The 18,120-nt window shown below is 42.5% G+C and overlaps 1 protein-coding gene across 2 annotated transcripts; it reads right to left on the reverse strand.

Annotated features, from left to right (window-relative positions):
• Positions 1-1,076: 1,076 nt before the first annotated feature.
• Positions 1,077-16,806, reverse strand: TMEM275 (transmembrane protein 275). Of its 2 annotated transcripts, none has more exons than XM_081865304.1 (2): positions 16,131-16,806; positions 1,077-5,509 (listed from the first exon to the last, which is right to left on the reverse strand). In XM_081865304.1, exon 2 carries the CDS (start codon positions 5,428-5,430, stop codon positions 4,882-4,884), a length of 549 nt encoding a protein of 182 aa, XP_081721430.1. In that variant the 5' UTR covers positions 5,431-5,509; positions 16,131-16,806; the 3' UTR covers positions 1,077-4,881. The 2 variants fall into 2 exon arrangements, with proteins under 2 accessions (XP_081721430.1, XP_081721431.1); XM_081865305.1 differs by lacking the exon at positions 16,131-16,806 and adding an exon at positions 6,741-6,795.
• Between the last annotated feature and the right edge of the window lie 1,314 nt (positions 16,807-18,120).

The raw sequence follows: 18,120 nt of genomic DNA on the forward strand, positions 1-18,120 counted from the left end.
TAATGTACAATTTTTGTAAGCCTTATTTTTTAAAACAACAACACATTTTCAGGTGCTGTTTGTACCGATATGTGGATTTTTATGCACACTTTCCCCTGATGTCTGCTTTTTTGTGCCTATAGTTTGCTTGCAGACCTACATAGCCACATTCAGGGAAGTGCAAATTTTGAAGAATATCTGTGGTTGGTTTGCAAATTCTTTCTGGAAGTATGAATTGGGTAGTTTTGCATTAAAATGTGAAGCTAACTGAATTTCTCCCTGATCCCTATTCCCAACTGTCATTATCACCTTGTCCCCTAAAAACTTCCTTTCATTTCCCCATAGTAGCCTCATGTACTTTTGGATTTCACACCCACTTCATATAGCTTGTTAAGCTACCCACAAGGCTCCTATCCTGCTTTTGGAAATCTGTAGTGGAGGGATTGCTTTGAGCAGGTTGTGTACTGATCAATTTGCCCTCCCCGCTCACCTTCCATTCTGCTCAATTCACTACTACATCATAGCTGTGCTGCCCTGCAGTGCCCCCTATGCTCGCCACCCAGTGCAGCAGAACCAGTCATGCTGCCTAAATCCGCCTCTGTCCACAGTGTCAAGATGACATTGTATTTATCCTTCTGGACCCTATACATAATAGGTCCAAAAATCGAAGCCGTTAGTCAGCTCCAAGCTCTAAAAGTATAGGTTCTCAAACAGTCAGATCGGAAGTTAAAAGTGCAATTAACAGAGCCATCAAACTATCCAGCAGGCCTAAAAGGTTTCTTGATTTCATAAGATCAACCACCTCCTTCTTTAAGGAACTTGGTTGAGTAGTTTCTGAGTGACTTTTACGTTTTCCAATGATGCATTGATCGAATGGTGTATCAGAACAGACTGCAGGCCAAAGTAAATCATGTTGCAAATTGTTTTGATGGGGCTGTAGTGTTTAGACCGACACACACACACACATCTCTAGTTCTTAGGTAACCCATCATATGCCATTGATAATATATGGACCTCTTTCACAACATCCAATGTATACCTTGCATTGATTGATAAGAATGAGGTTGCTCAGGTCTGGCTGCAGAAGACTAAGGAAATATCTGAATATATTTTATTGAACACATGGAAAGTCCAAAGGGCAGCACTGAACACGTGCTAAACAGTCACTTGCTTTTGTAAACATGGAAACTGTCACCAGAAGCATGACCACATGTTAACTCCAAAGACTGTGCTTCTGTACAGGACTGGCCACAAGCATTTCACACAATGAAATTGACATAATCCAACATATTTCTAACGGGAACAAAAGTGCCTTCTACCCCAACCCCAACCCCCTATTTTTAAAAGTAATTCAGGCAGCTGTTTTGTTTTTTGTTTTGCTTACTGTGCAAAATGCCCCCACTCCCCAAAATATTCAGTTTCTGAAGACAAGAAATGAATTTGAAAAATAACACAAATCCACTTGCTTTTGGATTGTTTCAAAGTTCTCCACCATTAGAAGAAAATGGAGTTAAGCAACTTGTTGTACAAATTGACAATAGGGACCTTAAATGCAGTCCTCCCTAAAATGGGCAATATCATTTTTCTCCATGATGTACTGAAGAAAATATTTAGATCAAGGTGACAATGAAGAAAATTACTAACATTTAGTAGTCAACCTTAACATGCATGGGCTTACTCACTAAAACAATGCATCATCACATATTTCTGGCTCTTTTCTTTGCTACAATTTGTGCTAATTTCAGGGTGCATTTACAGTGTTAAATATCAACAATAATTAAGTACTAGCATAATAAGCACTTGGATCTTATTACATCCAACTTCTCAGGATACACTTGTAGGGAGCATCTTGTTAGTTAGTGCTGCATCTTAGACTATGAAAGTTGTCTTTGAAGACTATTCTTCCAAATGTGAATGGATTCTAAATCTCTCTTCTCTCTGGAAGGTTCAGATTAAGCCCCTCACACCTTAAAAGCATACATGAGGGGGATTGGTGCAGGCCAGCACCCACCAGCCACCTACCCCACTGGTCACATGTTCCGCAACTATGAGAAGGGGCCTATCCTGCACACAACCCTGTAGTCCCCACAGTTGCAGGAGTGCCTGTGTGAACCCCCTTGGTATGAGAGATGGGCCAGTGCACCCCATTCATTCAGGCATTGTTCCATGAGTGGGTTCAGCCACTTACTTCAATCATATCAGCTTCTCTTGAGGAACTTCCACTATCAGTTTCAGGAAGATTGGTGCTTATGTATTTCGCTGTACTTTTTGGTTTACATGTCACCTTCCTTAACAGGTTACCGGTGAGAGACGGGATGATTGCCTCAGAATTTCTTTCTGTTGTAAAACATACCTTTTCAGTTCGAGGTAAGAGGTGGTAAGCAACTGATGGACCCTTGAGAAATATCCCTTTTATAACACAAATATGCACAGTAAACAAATAAATGATAACTATCAACAGTGCAGAAAATGAACGTATTTACTAGGGTGTAAGACCTTGTGGGTTGTATCCACCTAAGTCATACTCATTGAACACAGACTCACTGACATCATTGATATGCAGACCCATTAAAATCAACGGACTTAAGTTGGACAGACTAACTTCTCCTTCGATTTCGGTGGGTCTACTATGAGGATAAGTCAGATACAACCCACTGAACTTAGTGGGACTTCTGAGAAAAAACACATAGGATTACTGTGGGGCAAGCCTACCTTTCTGACAGATGTACAACAGAGCCAGCACTGCTGGCTCATGCCAAACAGAACAGAAGATGTGGAGGATGTGCCTTATTTTATTCACTGAACCAAAATTGGAGGGAGTCAAATAGACCAACTCTAGGGAGCATAGGAGCATTCCCTTAGATCTTCTTTTCTGCTCTTCTGCACTAATTTATTCTCTTCTTTGTTAGAGTGGTTGGTAGGGAAGGGGTGGTGCTGTGAACATGGTCTCCCAGCAGCACTTTCACTACTACATACTGGGATGGAGTGATGTAGGGTGGCAGCAAAGTCAGGTGGCGCAGATGCACTGGTGGAGCCAATCCAGTGCTCTTTCTGATGCACCTGCCTCAACCTCACTGGTGCCTTGCCCCGCTCCATACCAATACAGGTCTGTGGTGCCACCCCACCCCTTGCCAGCACTCCTGCATCTGTCTCTTTCACCATCATTGTCTCCCAGCAATTCTTACTCCCCTCTGACTTCCCCTTCACATTGCATTCCCCTTCCTTCAGTCACCGCACACAGAAGAAAGGCATGATCCCAGGTTATAATGGTTTGTTGCCCGATATCTTCCTTAATGTGCATACATGTTCAGTGTGGACTGATAACATGCAAGGGCAAACATAAGAAGGTGAAAACAAGGGGGTGGGGAACCAGCAATTTGTACATGCCCAATAGTCTTTTTTAAAAGGCCAGAAATCAAGACTGGAAGAATCACAAACACATCGGCATCACTGCAATAAGTTTGGAACACCAAAATTTGGCAAGAAATTCAGATGGGGGAAATGTCATGAGCATCCCTACTAGAGCCTAGTCTGTATCGCTCCTCTTATTACAGTAAAAAGATGCTCCCAAGCAAAATGTGGAAGTCTCAGCTAAATAAGCCACTTTACTTTTAGGGGACAAATAATATCTGCAAGTTTAAAAAAATGAATCTTTCTGAGTTAGATTGAGGCCATTGATTGGACAACCAATACACAACATATTTCTCTGAAGCATCGTCAATTCTAATGACCTCAGGAAAGGACCATCTAACCCTGAAATCATTGTGTTGTCTGGTATTTTGATACAAGCAGAGGAGAACATGTTCATTCTCTCATTCACAACCAATATCATAGAGTAGTTGCATAAGAAGGGCTTTGAGTGATTATTTCCTCCAAATTTAAGACTCTTCTTAAGATGTAAAGACATCAAAATTTCCATTATGTGCACTAATGTTTGTCACCATATATTTCTGCACGTCTCCTTATTATACATATCCATGTTTCAGAGGTCAAATCTTGGTCAAGCCATTTTCCTCCCAAATGGGTGGATGTTCAGACTAGTCTGCTGGTCGCAAGCTAGTTATAAAACGTTGTTTGTCCCACTTCCTGTTATATAAAGTCTTTCCATGATTTCTCCTCCTGTTTTCTCTGTAACCTTGCAACTCTGCCCATTGCTACCCTGCACATCCTCTGTAGGACCATCTGAAACCCAACCCAACGCAGCCGAGCCTGCTGCCAGTGGCACAACCAAAACATGAATCTGAAAACCAGAGGATGGAAGGAGGTCAATCAAGGCGATATTTATGTGTGGAACCTCCAGTGACTTTTGCAGCAAGCAGTGAAAAGGAGGAAAGTATGAAGGCAGGGCAAAACAAGAGGCCAGGTGGATTTTAAATTGCACTCAAGAAGCACTGACCTCAGTATAAGAAAACAAATCAACCTCATAAAATCTGAGTGCCAATTTTCTTTTCCTTGTTTAATGTTCATTACGGTCCACATTCCTTCTAAAAAAATAACCAGAATCTATAAATTTCCCACTGTTCTTGTATCATCAGACTCTGACCACCATATTATCATTTATAAACCCATTAAAATAATGAATGAGATCCAGAGGCTGTGCTGTTTTCAGTAGCTGTGCCCTGCTGATTCATATGTGCCATCTTTCACTTTAATTTCATTGCTCAAAATCCAGTCCTTCCACACAAGTGCCTGGCACTTCCCACTTCAGCTGTGCATTGATTTCTAAGTAATTGCTACTTTATTATGCCTTTCCCTTAAATTTCTCAACATATTCTGATGCACGTGTCGGCCAACACTAAATTGGATCCCAGATGCTTGGTGTGCTGCGAGCTCATCTAACCATCTGGTTACATGCTGAAGTGCCTGCTGCCCAGCTACTCATAAATATTCTCCAGTTTGGCTTTATGACATGCCCATGTCTCTGGGCAAATTCAGCTGTATGGATTCTCCACCTGCTATGTATTTGGCTGCCGGCCCATTGCTATCCATTGTAAAAAGTTTGCAGGTCTTTGAATTCTCATGAACAGGGGTAGACCTTTTGGAGGACATGGGGGAGTTGGTTGGGCTCAGTTGCACGGCCGTGGTGTCTTGAACTGTGTGCTCACTGGTTTCAATTTCAAAAGCTGTGCTCCCAGGTTTGATGAGCCCGATATTGGCCCCCGGTTTGGATTTCCTTGCACCATGAGCAGGAGGTCTCCGGCTGCAGATGCAGCATGCCCCAAAGAACGTGAATGCCACAACCAAAAGGATGGGACCGATGACAATGGGAGGGTTGTTGACAGGCAAGAATGTCCCAAAAGCAAACGCTCCCACCAGGGTGATGTTAATGCCTGCGAGCATGATGCACAGTCCACAGGCGCAGCACAGAGCTGGGGAAGGGAGACCCTGTGGCCTTGTTTTCTTCTTGCTTGGCTTCTGGGACAAAGGAGTGCTGTTCTTGTCGCTGAACATGTTAGTGTCTCAGGTGGGGCCTTGGATTTCACTGAACATACATGGTGCCCACAAGATGGTCGATCGCTGCTCCGAAAGCCTGAAAAACAAGAAAAGGCAGAAAGGAGTGGAATAAACATGTTGATTCATTCAGACTTTCTGTTTGTGTGATTTGCAAAGATTCAAACCCGGTAGCAATATTTAAACCCCATTTGTTCACCTCTTTGAGTTGCTATTTGCACCACGGGCAGCTCCAGAGGGTGGCAGAGTTGGGCATTTGCCAGGACTCATAGGGGGCCCAGGGAAATGATAGCATTTCCACTGTGCACATTGTGTCCATGAAGATCAGGTGCAGCGTAAGAGGATTCTCAGTTTGCATGTCCCGCCTCTTCCAGGTTAGCTAATTGGCGCCATGTCTGAGGACCCACAGAAACCTGGACCCATCTCTGGTTTGCACATTGATTGGAGCCAAGTGCAATTGCCTCAGGATGAGCAGCCAAGAAAGATCTCCTTTCCTTGCACTGCAGGAGGTTGGACTAGATGACCCTTCCGACCCTGTGATCCTTTGATTCCTGCAAGAGTCGACCTGAAACGCAACTACACTTGAAATACTGCATTCAGTTCTGGTTGACACACCTCGGGAAGATAGTTACAGAGCTGAAAAAGGTTCAGTAGAAGGCAACAAAAACCATCATGAAGCTAAAACAACTCTCCTATGAGGAAACACTGCAACGTTCGGTTCTTTTTAGTTCAGAAAAAGGTGAGTAATGCATATCAACTTATGGAAGATGTATAGAGAGGAATATAACATTATGCATAGTGTAGAGAAAATGCAGAGAGACATTGTATTTTATAGGCCCTAATTTGGAGTAGGAACACAGCAGGGGGCAAAGGGTTAAAGTCCTCCTAACCTCCTTGCTATTTGTATCAAGATTAGGGCTCCACACTAAGAGCCCCTGCACATAAAGACACAGGTGCATAGCTAATGTAACATGTACAGTAGCTTGATCCTAGCTTGTGATCTTAGAATCTTAGTTCACAATGCCTGATCTGTTATGTATTGTATATCTGCAGTGCCATCTGCCTTACATCTGCTGGGGAAAGAGGAGGGGGGAGCATGCAGCAATTTATTGTTTTATGATATTACATTTTTGTATTTTGATATCGCATTTCATTTTTCCTGTTGCGCTCTCTCTCTCTCTCTCTCTCTCTCTCTCTCTCTCTCTCTCTCTCTCTCTTTCTCTCTCTCTCTCTTGTGAGCTGCCCAGAAAACTCATGTTTTGGGTGGCCCAGGCAAACACAGAAAATAAAGAAAAGGAAAAAATACTTACTTTAACTTCCTTTAGCGATAACCCACACACTCTTCATCCTAAGCCTACAGCAGTTTGTTCTTGTGTCCCCAATAACTGTCTCAGCTTTTTAAAGCCAGAAGAGGCAGCCTTGAAGCTTCCTGCTCTTTTTCTCATCAGAGAGGCAGTGCAGAATAGTATAAGGACTGTGCATCCTCCCGTCCTTCTTCCTGTTCTACAAGGCCATTGATTCTTTAAAGAAAATGCTGCAGCAGTGTGTGTGTGTGTTGAAAAATCATGAGCAAGGCTAATACTGAAGTCTAAGGGAAGAAGAGATGGGGTGTTAAAAGCATCAAAGCACCACTGATTTAATTTCCCTCTTTTATAAGAAGTTTCCAGCGTATGTAAGTTTTACATAGTAAATTCTCAAAGTAAATTTCTGATAGATTTGTGGATTAAAACTATCTTCGTGTATTGATTACTGTTGCCAGGCACAACCCAATTCTCCAAGCAGTGAAAGGTTCTAGGGGGTGCAGGCCTTCCCCAGGTTTCATCTCCCTGGAAGGAGGACACTGGAAGCAGGCCTTTTAAACAAAATTGTGTTTGCTTACAACCTATGCAGAGGCAGTGCTTAAACTACTCCAACACATAGCCCAAATCCATGGTTTCCACATAATAATTTTCCAGGGAGACTGCCAGCCTGCTCCCAGAAATGTTGCTAGCTTTCCAGAGTACAAAACTCAGTTCTCTGACACGCTCTTACTCAAATCTCACCCCATACAGGCAGCATTGTCCCCAGCCAAGGGAGGGCCAAAGGAAGCCTCCTTCTAAAACAATTTTTGGTTATAACCTAGTCATTCAGGAAGAGAGTTGATGAGCTAGGGAGCCTCATGTCTGGGGCCAAAATGTGGTCCCCACACTTGGAATGAAGATTTAGAATGAAGAAACAATCATGGGAGAGCCCCAATTTTGTTGTTGCTGCTAAAAATATAGAATCCGGTTGTTACTAGGAGCAGTCTTCAGCTCAAAGGGAAACATTCAGGTTCATTGTGAAGCAGAGCACAGAAGTAAAAAAAGAAAGGAATCAGATAGTTTATGTACATTAGCAAAGCTGGATATTAGCGCATTAGATACACAAAATAGGTAGCACTACCTAGTGGTTGGATGGTATGTACCACCCCAAAAGTAAAGTCCCGTGTTCACATGGAATAAAATCATTTTCCTTCACTTTAAGTATACCTCTCCTCAGTGGTCAAATCCAATCAATATCCTTACTCAATTCATTTGTGCCATTACTTCCCATTTCTTGTCACTACCATCCAATAAAGCCACAGTCAGTTCATTAAAGAAGCATGATCAATTGATTTGTGTTAGGAAGAACAATGCTATTCTGGAAGACATTATATAGGATACTCAATCAGCAGCATTGATCAGTGATACCTTGAATTATCTTCTTAAGATTCACATTGCTCAAGGTATTTGCATAAAATATAGATACTGGGTCATCTTTTCAACCATACAGAATTATTTGTTTAGTGGGGAGAGGAATTTTCACAGATATCCAAACCATACATAAACCATACATAAAGCTATGTTCATTAGGAACTGGGTCTAACATGTTTGCGAACCTAAGGGCATAGTTCTACAGTTCTATGATTCTAGGAAATATGGAGCATCATCTTTCTTGGCTAACATGCCAATCACAGACACAGAAAAACTGAATCTGCACAATCCGTCACAACAACCTACCCCTACCTGGAAGCACCCACTGTATTTCAGCCTAATCTGCTTCACAGGGTTGTTGTGTAGATAAAGAAAGAGTTGAAAGGACCATGCATGCTCAGATCCCTGTGCAAGCAGAAGGTCTCACATCCAGTCCTCTGGGGTGCCTAGTTTTCAAGGATCAAGTAGCTGATGGTGTGGATGAGCACAACTAGAACCTTGGAGAGCAGCCTCCTATGTTTGGATAATAAGATATCTTTCCACACCTCACATACCTGCATCCAGAACATCACTCCAGACTCTCAGTGCACAATGGAAAAGATGGCCAGTGCCTATTTATTTATGACATCAAATTCAAGTTAGGAGAATTTGCTTGATAACCCCCCCCCCCAAAGTATATGAGATCTAAAGTACTACCTGCCATCAACTCTATGCAAAACAGGAAAGAATGTTTACTAGCAGCTTGACTGGACCCTAAATAGTCTGTTGTTTTCCATATAAAGGTGGGGGCCCTAGCCACCCATAAATGTTTATTTGAGTTTAAAATTCCCCAACTGAGAGAATTTAGAATGATGCAAGTAATGCAAAGCTTGGGTGTGAGTAACTGAATTAATAACAAGAAACTGTGGTGAGATGAATAACTGTACTGTTCATCAAGAACATTACCTACCTACACAAACACAAAATGTTGATGTACTCTGAACTCTTACTAAATGTTTTCTCGAGACACATGCCAAGTAAAAATTAGCAAAATTAAGAAGTGTGTCTGTCCCGCAGAGCTGTCTCACCTCCCCCTCATACCTTCCTGCGCTGGAGAAGCACAAATCTCTCATCTTCAGAAGAATTACCTGCTTCTGTGATGTTTACCTCAAACTCCCTTTGACAGCTGTGAATGGAGTACGTCATTCCACCTGTCAATCCCTTTCCCCACCTAACCTGGACTCTAGTGAGAGAAAAGGGGGTCATTCCTCCAAGGGGCTTAAGATGGCATAAATACATGAGTCTTCCACAGGCAGATTTAAGAGAGTGTGGCTGGTTTGATTGCGCTGGGTGCAGAGCCTCAGGGGCACTGCAACTGTGATTTACAATGGAGCATAAAAGGCTGAGAGGCACCAAATTTTGGCATCACTGAAATTTGAGACCCCCAGATCTGTCACTGGACCCCGCCCCCACTCCCTAGTGCCTGAGCTGGAAAACTGAGGGCCTAAGGCCTTAGTAGCCTCATGGTTAAAACTGTTGTTATGCTACTTCTAATTTATCCAGCTTCACTGTCTTAAATCAGGCAGAGGGCCTTCTCAGTAGTGGCACCCACTCTATGGAACGCCCTCCCATCAGATGTCAAGGAAATAAACAACTATCTGACTTTTAGAAGACATTAGGGAAGTTTTTATGTTTGAAGTTTTATTCTGTTTTTAGTGTTCTGTGGGGAGCTGTCCAGAGTGGCTAGGGAAACCCAGCCAGATGGGTGGTGGGGTATAAATAGTAGTAGTAGTAGTAAATCAGGGTTGGGCCTGGGGGCTGAATACAGCATTCTAAGGCCTCTTTACCTGGCCCTCAGAACTCTCCCAAGCCACACCCTGTGTCTGGCTGAAATGTGCTCTCCCCCCCCCCCCTTGCCTCTGTTCCCTCCTTCCACTGTCATGTAGCCCTCAGGAAGTTGCGTAGAAGGAAATGTAGCCCTTGGGCTGAAAAAGATTCCCCGTCCCCCAATACATCTTTTGTATTGGATTCTGAAGATGACTGGATATTTTGCATGGCTCAAAGTTTCTGTCATATTGCTCATGTCCGTACTTGGCTAAAGGAGAGGTAAAGAGAGCCATGATTTGAGTTATGCCTGGCTGCAGTCAGGATAGACAGAGCTTGCTAAAAGTAGGCTAAATAAAATGGAGGTCTTGGGTGTTTCACTCACCAGGAATTAGGTTGGATAGAGTGAGTGGTGGTAGCTACTTGTAAGTCATTGGCACAATCCAGCCCGTTCTGTACCAGCTTCCCTCACAGTGGACTTCTCAGGTGGTCTGGGAATCTCAACATCTTTTTTTCCCTAATCTTAATTTTTATTGTGCATCATAGCATAGTACAAAAGAGGAAAAGGAAGGAAGCAACAGGTACATACGGTAATCTGTGCATTGATTCCTTTAACTAACAAAAAAAAAAAAAAATGAATTCAGCCTTCCCTAGATTTGTCATTCCAATTAGAAATAAACATCACTCATTTTCCAATAAATCAATTTTCATATAGAATATTTTTCCCTGCACAATTATCTCCATTGTATTCCAAATCCACAACCAATTCATTAAAAATCAGAAATATAGAGATGGATATCAGTGAATTTCACTGCATGTTGCCTTTTCCTGTGACCAGGAGAAGTAAAATAAAAGTTGTCATTAAGCACTAATTTCCATAATATATTCAAGCCATAGAATTCAAGGGTGGTTTATTCTACCTCAATGAAGTATTTGGATTTAGTACAGTACGTCGCATTTGGTAAGTTCCGAATATATGCACAGCTTAGGAGAGAACTATCTGTCAGCAGCTTGCCAGAGCTCATATCAGGTTTCAGTTAGGTTAGCTTCTCCGGAACACTAATTGCTTTTTCAAGGGCAAACATGACATCATTTTCCAACTATCTTCCCTATTCTATCACACTCAAGCATGACCCAGAGTCGAGGTTAAGAAGATAGCAACAGGCTTGATTCTCACTGTCTGGGATCACTAGAATCAGTTGGCTGGTTTAGCTCCCTCCTCACCCAACTGGTGCCCTGAAATACACACTTCCACCTTCTCCCATGTCAACGAATGGCTGTCATTTACTGGAACAGAGCAGGAGCAAAGTGGTACACTTGGGAACGAATGTTATGGTGTCACTCCAGTTTCAGCGCTGGGTGGCTCAGTCCCCACTGGCAGGTACACCACACAGCTTACAATATGTCTTTGCATGCACAAAAGATGCTACACCAGAATGAGGCCCTTGCAAATACAGAACTACACATGCACACACACACACACACACACAGAGAGAGAGAGAGAGAGAGAGAGAGAGAGAGAGAGAGAGAGACTCTGCATCATAAGTCCTTTACAAACAGTTAACAGGAGACTAAACATGTGAAGGGTGGAATGAGACTGCCCATTCTGGTTCCTCCCCTGATTCCACTGGTAACCTGCATATCTGACACACTGTATGAAAGGAGGAGCACATGAACATACAGCTGTACATACTCAGGACCTCACTTAAAAATTAGCCATACTGGATCACACCAACGGACCAAAGTCCAGCATCCCATTTACATAGGAACATAGAAAGCTGCCTTCTACTGAGTCCGACAAATGGTTCATCTAGTTCTGTATTGTCTTACACTGACTATAAGAAGCTCTCCAGGGTTTCAGATAAGGGTCTCCCCCTGTGCACCCTGAATATGCCAGGGACTGAACCTAAGACCTGTATCCAAGGCAGATGCCCTACCACTGAGCCATGGCCCTTCACTATTTCCCATAGAGGCAATCAGAAGTTATGTGAAGCCCTCAAGTAGAAAATGAATGCAATGGCATTCTCCTGCTCAAGTTCCTCAGCAGCTGATCAGATGCCCCAATCAAAAAGCCTGGAATGTATGTGGTGTGGGTGTTCAAATGACTTTGATTTCTGCAATGCAGAAATGTCTTCTTGTTGCTAGCAATTCCTGCTTCAAAGCATTTCATGTTTTTTTTCTCTCATTTTGAATCACACATTGGAATATGTGACTTATTTCAAAAATCATCCCCCTTACCTGAGGGATTGGAAAGGAGCCACCCGCATTAGCTCAATTTCTGCCCCAGATATTATGAGGTCTAGTACTGACAAACATACAGGAGAACAAATCTTGCTGAAGAGTAATTAGCACTGCGTCTTTTCAATCTTACTGGGAGAAGATTTCACGAATGGGGCCTGTTAAAACAGCACGATTCTACAGCCTTCTCATTGATATACTAAATATATATTTTAAAAATGAAATATATTTTAAGAGCCCTTGTAGTTACTTTTTATTATGTCATGATAGCAAGAAAGTGAAAAAGCCATCTTTTTGAGAAAGGAGAGATTTTTGCCTTTAGCATTCATTTCACACATTTATTTGTATATTAAAAGAGTCACAATGCAATCGTAGACATGTCTACTCAGAGGTAATTCCCACTGTGTTCAGTAGGATTTTGCCACATAGTTGAGTAAAGGATTCCAGCCTCTGGTTATAGAACCAGTAAGGTATTTGGACATAGAAGTATCTCCTGAAGAGTAACCACATGCAACCTGAGGCAAATGTGGGTGTGGTGGGGGCAGGAATGATCCCTGCATAGGACCTCTCTATGTTCAGAAGCTGTAGCTACCTGAATAACAGCCATTATGGACAAGCATCAGAGTAAGGCTATTGCTTTGCTTGTAAGCCCTCAATGGAATCTGACTGGCTACTGTTGCTAGAATAGAGATACTTTTGGACTGATCGAGCAAGACAAGTCTGAAGTTCTTAAAATGGTATCATCCAATATTTGTTATCCCATCAACTCCACATGGGCTTGAGGCAGCTTACATTAAAGGGTACAATCTTCACCTTCTGCCACATCAACCTGCCCATATGTTAAGACAGGGGTGGTCAACTTGTGGTCTTCTAGGTGTGACCATCAGCCCTAGTCAACATTGCCAATGGGCAGGGATGATGGGAATGGTAGGTTAGCTACCTCTGCATTTATATCTGGTTCAGAGGCCCTTCTCTGGAGGCTCCTGCTCTATGAGGTGATGTGCATGGTGATTGGAGGCAGGGCCTTCACAGTCGTGGCACCCTGCTTGTGCAGTTTGTTCCCATGGGAGGCTGACCTGATGCCTGTGCTGTTATACAATCCAAAGAGAAACCAGAGTAACATAACATGTGCTGTTTTGTTTTAAGTGCATTTTCATTTCCCCCAGCTTTTTAATGGATAGCATTGCTGTTTCTTTTTCCATGCACAATGTTTCAGTTGTTATTTCATTCTGTTGTTGTAAACTGGACTGAGAAATTCTATTAATTGAGAGGTGGTATGGAAATCTTTGGAAATAAAATAAATTAAAATAATAATAACTTCCATAAAGATTTATCATTCCATTTTCCTTCCCAGGGAGATACTTTGTACCTGTACTTCAGCTGTAACTGCCTAGAAATAAAACTGCTAGCTGCCTTTAATATCTTTTTCACTTAATCTTATTCCATGTCACAAAGTTTAAGGGTACAACCAGAAAATCAACTTCATTTAAATCAGAGAGACCAGATATACTTTCCTGAGAGTAAGTTTCATTGAGGTCCATGAATCTTACTTCTGAGTAGACATACATGGGATCACACTGCTACTTCTCCAGATTCGTTGTCAATCAGTGTTTCTAAAATCTAATGGCTGCTGATATGCTACAGACTGACATTTGGGGAATCTTGTGTGAAATCAGAAAGGCTTAAACTGAATCTGTGTCACAGATAACTTGACCTAGCCCCTGAGCTGATGATATAGAACTCTTGACATATACCATCAGAAGAGCAATTGGCACAAGCTCCATATGGTGAGCAGAAGGGTTGGAGTCTCGATCTTGAATGTAGCATGTAGCATGTGTGATGTGGCCTGAAAGCATGGCTCCGATAATGAGTTGCAACATGTGTACTTCAGAGTACATTTCAATTTTCTGTGTGGAACTGTCCTGCATCAGTTCATAGAGGGGACTATTTATGCAGGGAGAGTGAAAACTTTAAATAGTTCACAGAATACCACAGAGCGTTCATGGCTTTGGCTGCTGTTGACTTTAACTAGCAATCTTTAGAGTCAGATAAAGCTGGAATGGCATATTTTATTTATTTTATAAAATTTTATATACTGCTTGATTGTAAAAAAACCAAAAACCCTCAAAGTGGGTTTACGAAAAGATAAAAAAAGAAAATCAAGAAAAAGTACAATATTTTAAAACATACAAAAAGATTAAATACAAAAAAGATTAAAATTCACATCTAATTTCTAAGCACCTGGGGAGTCTTGTCTAGACAAGAATGTTTTTAGCAGGTGCCGAGTAGAATACCGTGAAGGCACCTGCCTGATCTCAGTAGCCAGGGAGTTCCAAAGTGTAGGGGCTACCACACTGAAATATCAGGTACTTACAAATGCAGAACAAGTATTATGTGGCACCTGTAGTAGTGCCACTTCTGCCAATAAAAGCGGTCAAATTGTCATACATGGGGTAAGGCCTACTTGGGTAGGTAAAGTGGTCCCAAGTTGTTAAGGGCTTTATATACTAATAATGACACCGTGAACCTGGCCTGGTAGCAAATTGGCAACCATTGCAGATCTCTGAGCACAGCTATTCTATGTTGAGAGTACTTTAAATTTGTGCAGCACTCTATCAAACTTGGAAGACCAGCCAACTCAGTGAATGCCGAAAGAACTTCGCCTGAAATAAGGAATCCCTTCACACCTTATCTGAACTTATGAATAACAGTCCAAACATCTATGTATTGGACATTTTGAACATATACTGCACCAACACTTACTGGCCCCTCGAAGTGAGCTCTGACCTCAGGGTGGGAGATCTAATGTTATATGTCCCCTAATCCCTGCTGCAGAACTGTGCACAGCCTCTGTCCTACCAAAACTGGAAATCTGACTTTGGTAGAGCCAAGAACAGAACATGCTAGTGATGCACCAGAAGGCTTTCCAGTCCACCCACCCCCCAGCATGTCCCCAAACCAGAGTGAAAATTACACCAGCCCCAGAAGCTGGCAAGGATGCCATCCCAATTTTGGCTCTCCCTTTGTGAACAATGGGAAGATAGATAGATACACACACACACACACACACACACACACACACACACACACACACATATATATATATATATATATATATATATATATATATATATATGGTTGTAGGAGACCAACCTTAGAATGGCAACCATAAAGGGTTTAAATTAAACAACTTAAAACTTTTATAGAGAGACATTGCTGAAGTGTTTTAGGCGTGAGAGGTGTCTACTTTATATCTGAGTGTATTTCTCAGACATATATTTTAAGAAAACCTGCAAATTGAATAAGTGTGGTATTTTGTAATGGAAATGTAATAGAAAAATAGAGGCTCACCCAAGAACTGAAAAATATTACATAGATATTCAAAAGAAAAGCTCAAGCAGCAAGCAATCATTCCCTGTTATAACTCCACAAAAGGAGGCTCAAATTATGGAATTTTTCAAATGCTCTCCAGCTTGCAGGAAATGGGTTGAATTAATAGACAGCAACAAGCAGCTAGGAAGTTGCGTATCTAAGGGACACCTCTTCCATTTTAGTCTAAATGGGAAGAATATCAACTGGTTTTCAGCGACCTTTCAACCTGTGGATTGGGACTGCTGGTGCTGAGACATCAGATGTAAAGCAAACACATTGTATTTTCAGATAATTGGCTGATTAGTTGTCCCTTTCCCCCTCCCCTTCTTTATTATGATCAGCACTGTCTATATATAAAGGCTACCAAGCACTCGGCAGAGAACTGAATGGAAGCCTCTGTCCTCAAACACCATTTCAAAACTCTTCCATGGTAGATGTGAATTAAGCTAGTTTTTCTCCCAAATAAGTGGTATTTGGGACTGACAATTTCTTAAGTAATATGAATTTCATTATTTAGAGTATGAAAATGTCATTTAAAAAATTAAAATAGGTTTATTATAATGGGGGGGAAATTACCTGGACTTGAATCGCACTATGAAGAGCGCAAGAGAAGCTCTGCGTCCTTAGACAGTTTTCTTTTTCCATTTAATCTTTAGGAAAACCTCAGAGGGAGGGGGGAACGGGTTCAGGGAAGCTTAGACGAAAGGCGATTCACAGGACCCAGAAACATGGAAGGTCCTCCGTGATGGGTGAACTCCACCGGGACATCACAACCGTGAGAAACTTAGACGGAGCTGAGGCATCCTTGAGGTCTTAGGCTCCCTAGGAGGAGGGTATTCTTGGAGCCGACTGCACGGATCTTCTGGAGCCTCAAGTGGTTTTGATCGGAGCTTGCGTAGAAAGCCTTGCTTTGGGGAGCCGCCTCCCGGGAGGATGTTATGCTTTTCCCTATGGAGAGAAAGATTCACGTGCCGCATGTTTGCCCTCTTCCCCCGACCGCTGCATCCACGCACACAGCAGTGAGATCGGCTGGTCGCCAAGTCCAGCGATGCAGGAAGCCGGGTCTCGATGGCTTCGCTGCCAGGAGGATGTCACAACCACTACATCTCTCCGCTCCTATTTCGAGCTGGTCGACAGCCTCTTGCAACAACCCAGCTTCGGCTAGGACTCCCTTCCAACTCTCCCTGACGCTGTTCACAGCTTTGGTGCTGAAAATAGCAACTGCTCCCAATTTAGCTGCCTTCTGGACTATCAACGCCAGGGGCAGTGTGGCTCTGATTCTTCTTCTTTTTTCTAACCCCCCACCCCCACCCCAATCAGCCTAACTTCTCTCCCCGCCCCTCCTTTTCTGCCTAGTGAAATTTTCTAATAAGGCAGCAACTACCGGGAGACCCACGATCCTTCAAACAGCAGGAGATAAGTTTGAAAAATGCAGCTTGCACAGATCTGCACAAACTTGCATCTCTAATGAAGGGAAATGAGTTTTATTGCTTGCCATCTGCCCCTTCCTCGTGCCTTTGTTCCTTGACTTTTTTTTTTAAAAAAAAAGTATATTCGCAGACTATTAAATCCCACCTACACCCAAAACAACATCGCACTGTGGCTTCCTTCATTCAGCATTCAAGCAACAGACGCGAGAATGGAAACAAGAAAGCGTTCACTGAAGACATCCCCCCTCCCCCCCTTCCCTTTCAAAGGCTTCGGGGATCCTTCTAAAGCTGGAGACATCAAAGTGGAAGGACAACAATGAGATATCAGCAGAAGGCACGTGTAGGCATTCAGACAAACCCTTGCATTGTCTAGGAATAACTGCGTAAAAGGCGTTAGAGGATGGCATCGGCAAGGTTATCAGCTGCAATGCCCCTCCTTCTCTTTAGGATGCTTATGGGATCTGCTTAGGTCTGATTGGTGGTGCAAATTGGTCAGGCCTGGACCTATAAGCATAATAAGGGGGTGGAATTCTGAACTCATAGGGTGGCGTAGGGACCACTTCAGAGTGTAAGAGAGGGCTACCATTTTTAAATGACCCCCCTCCAATTAAAAGCTCCATAGTTTTGTTGTTGTATTTATACCCAACCCATCTGGCTGGATTTCCCCAGCCACTCTGGGCTGCTTATAATACATATAAAAACATAATAAAACCCTCAAACATTAAAAACCTCCCGATACAAACTTCAAAATGTTAAAAACAAACTCCAGAAATCTAGCACCTCGGGGACAAAGGTTTTAGCCGAGTCTACACCCACGTGTGCTGTTTTCTATTTGCAGTCTGAGAGAACTGTTGTGTGTGTGGTTTTTTTTTTAAAAAAATGTATGATAGCATTCAGCCTAGAATTGAATTCCATCCACTCTACAACCTCAGAGTTCTCACTTTACCACATTGTTCTGCTGCATGTGAGTAGAATCAGAGGACCAGAGGAGTGAAGCAGATCTTAGAGATCTTTTAGTCCTACTGCAGCCTCCCCACCTTTCACACAGCATGTCTGAGATGCTACAAGAGGCAAATGGATGTTTAGCCCCCAACCAACAACCATAGTGTTTAGCCCTTGTAGCAAGCTGAGAAATC

This window comes from Podarcis erhardii (assembly GCF_964252035.2).
Source record: "Podarcis erhardii genome assembly, chromosome: 6".
NCBI classification, from domain to species: Eukaryota; Metazoa; Chordata; class Lepidosauria; order Squamata; family Lacertidae; genus Podarcis; species Podarcis erhardii.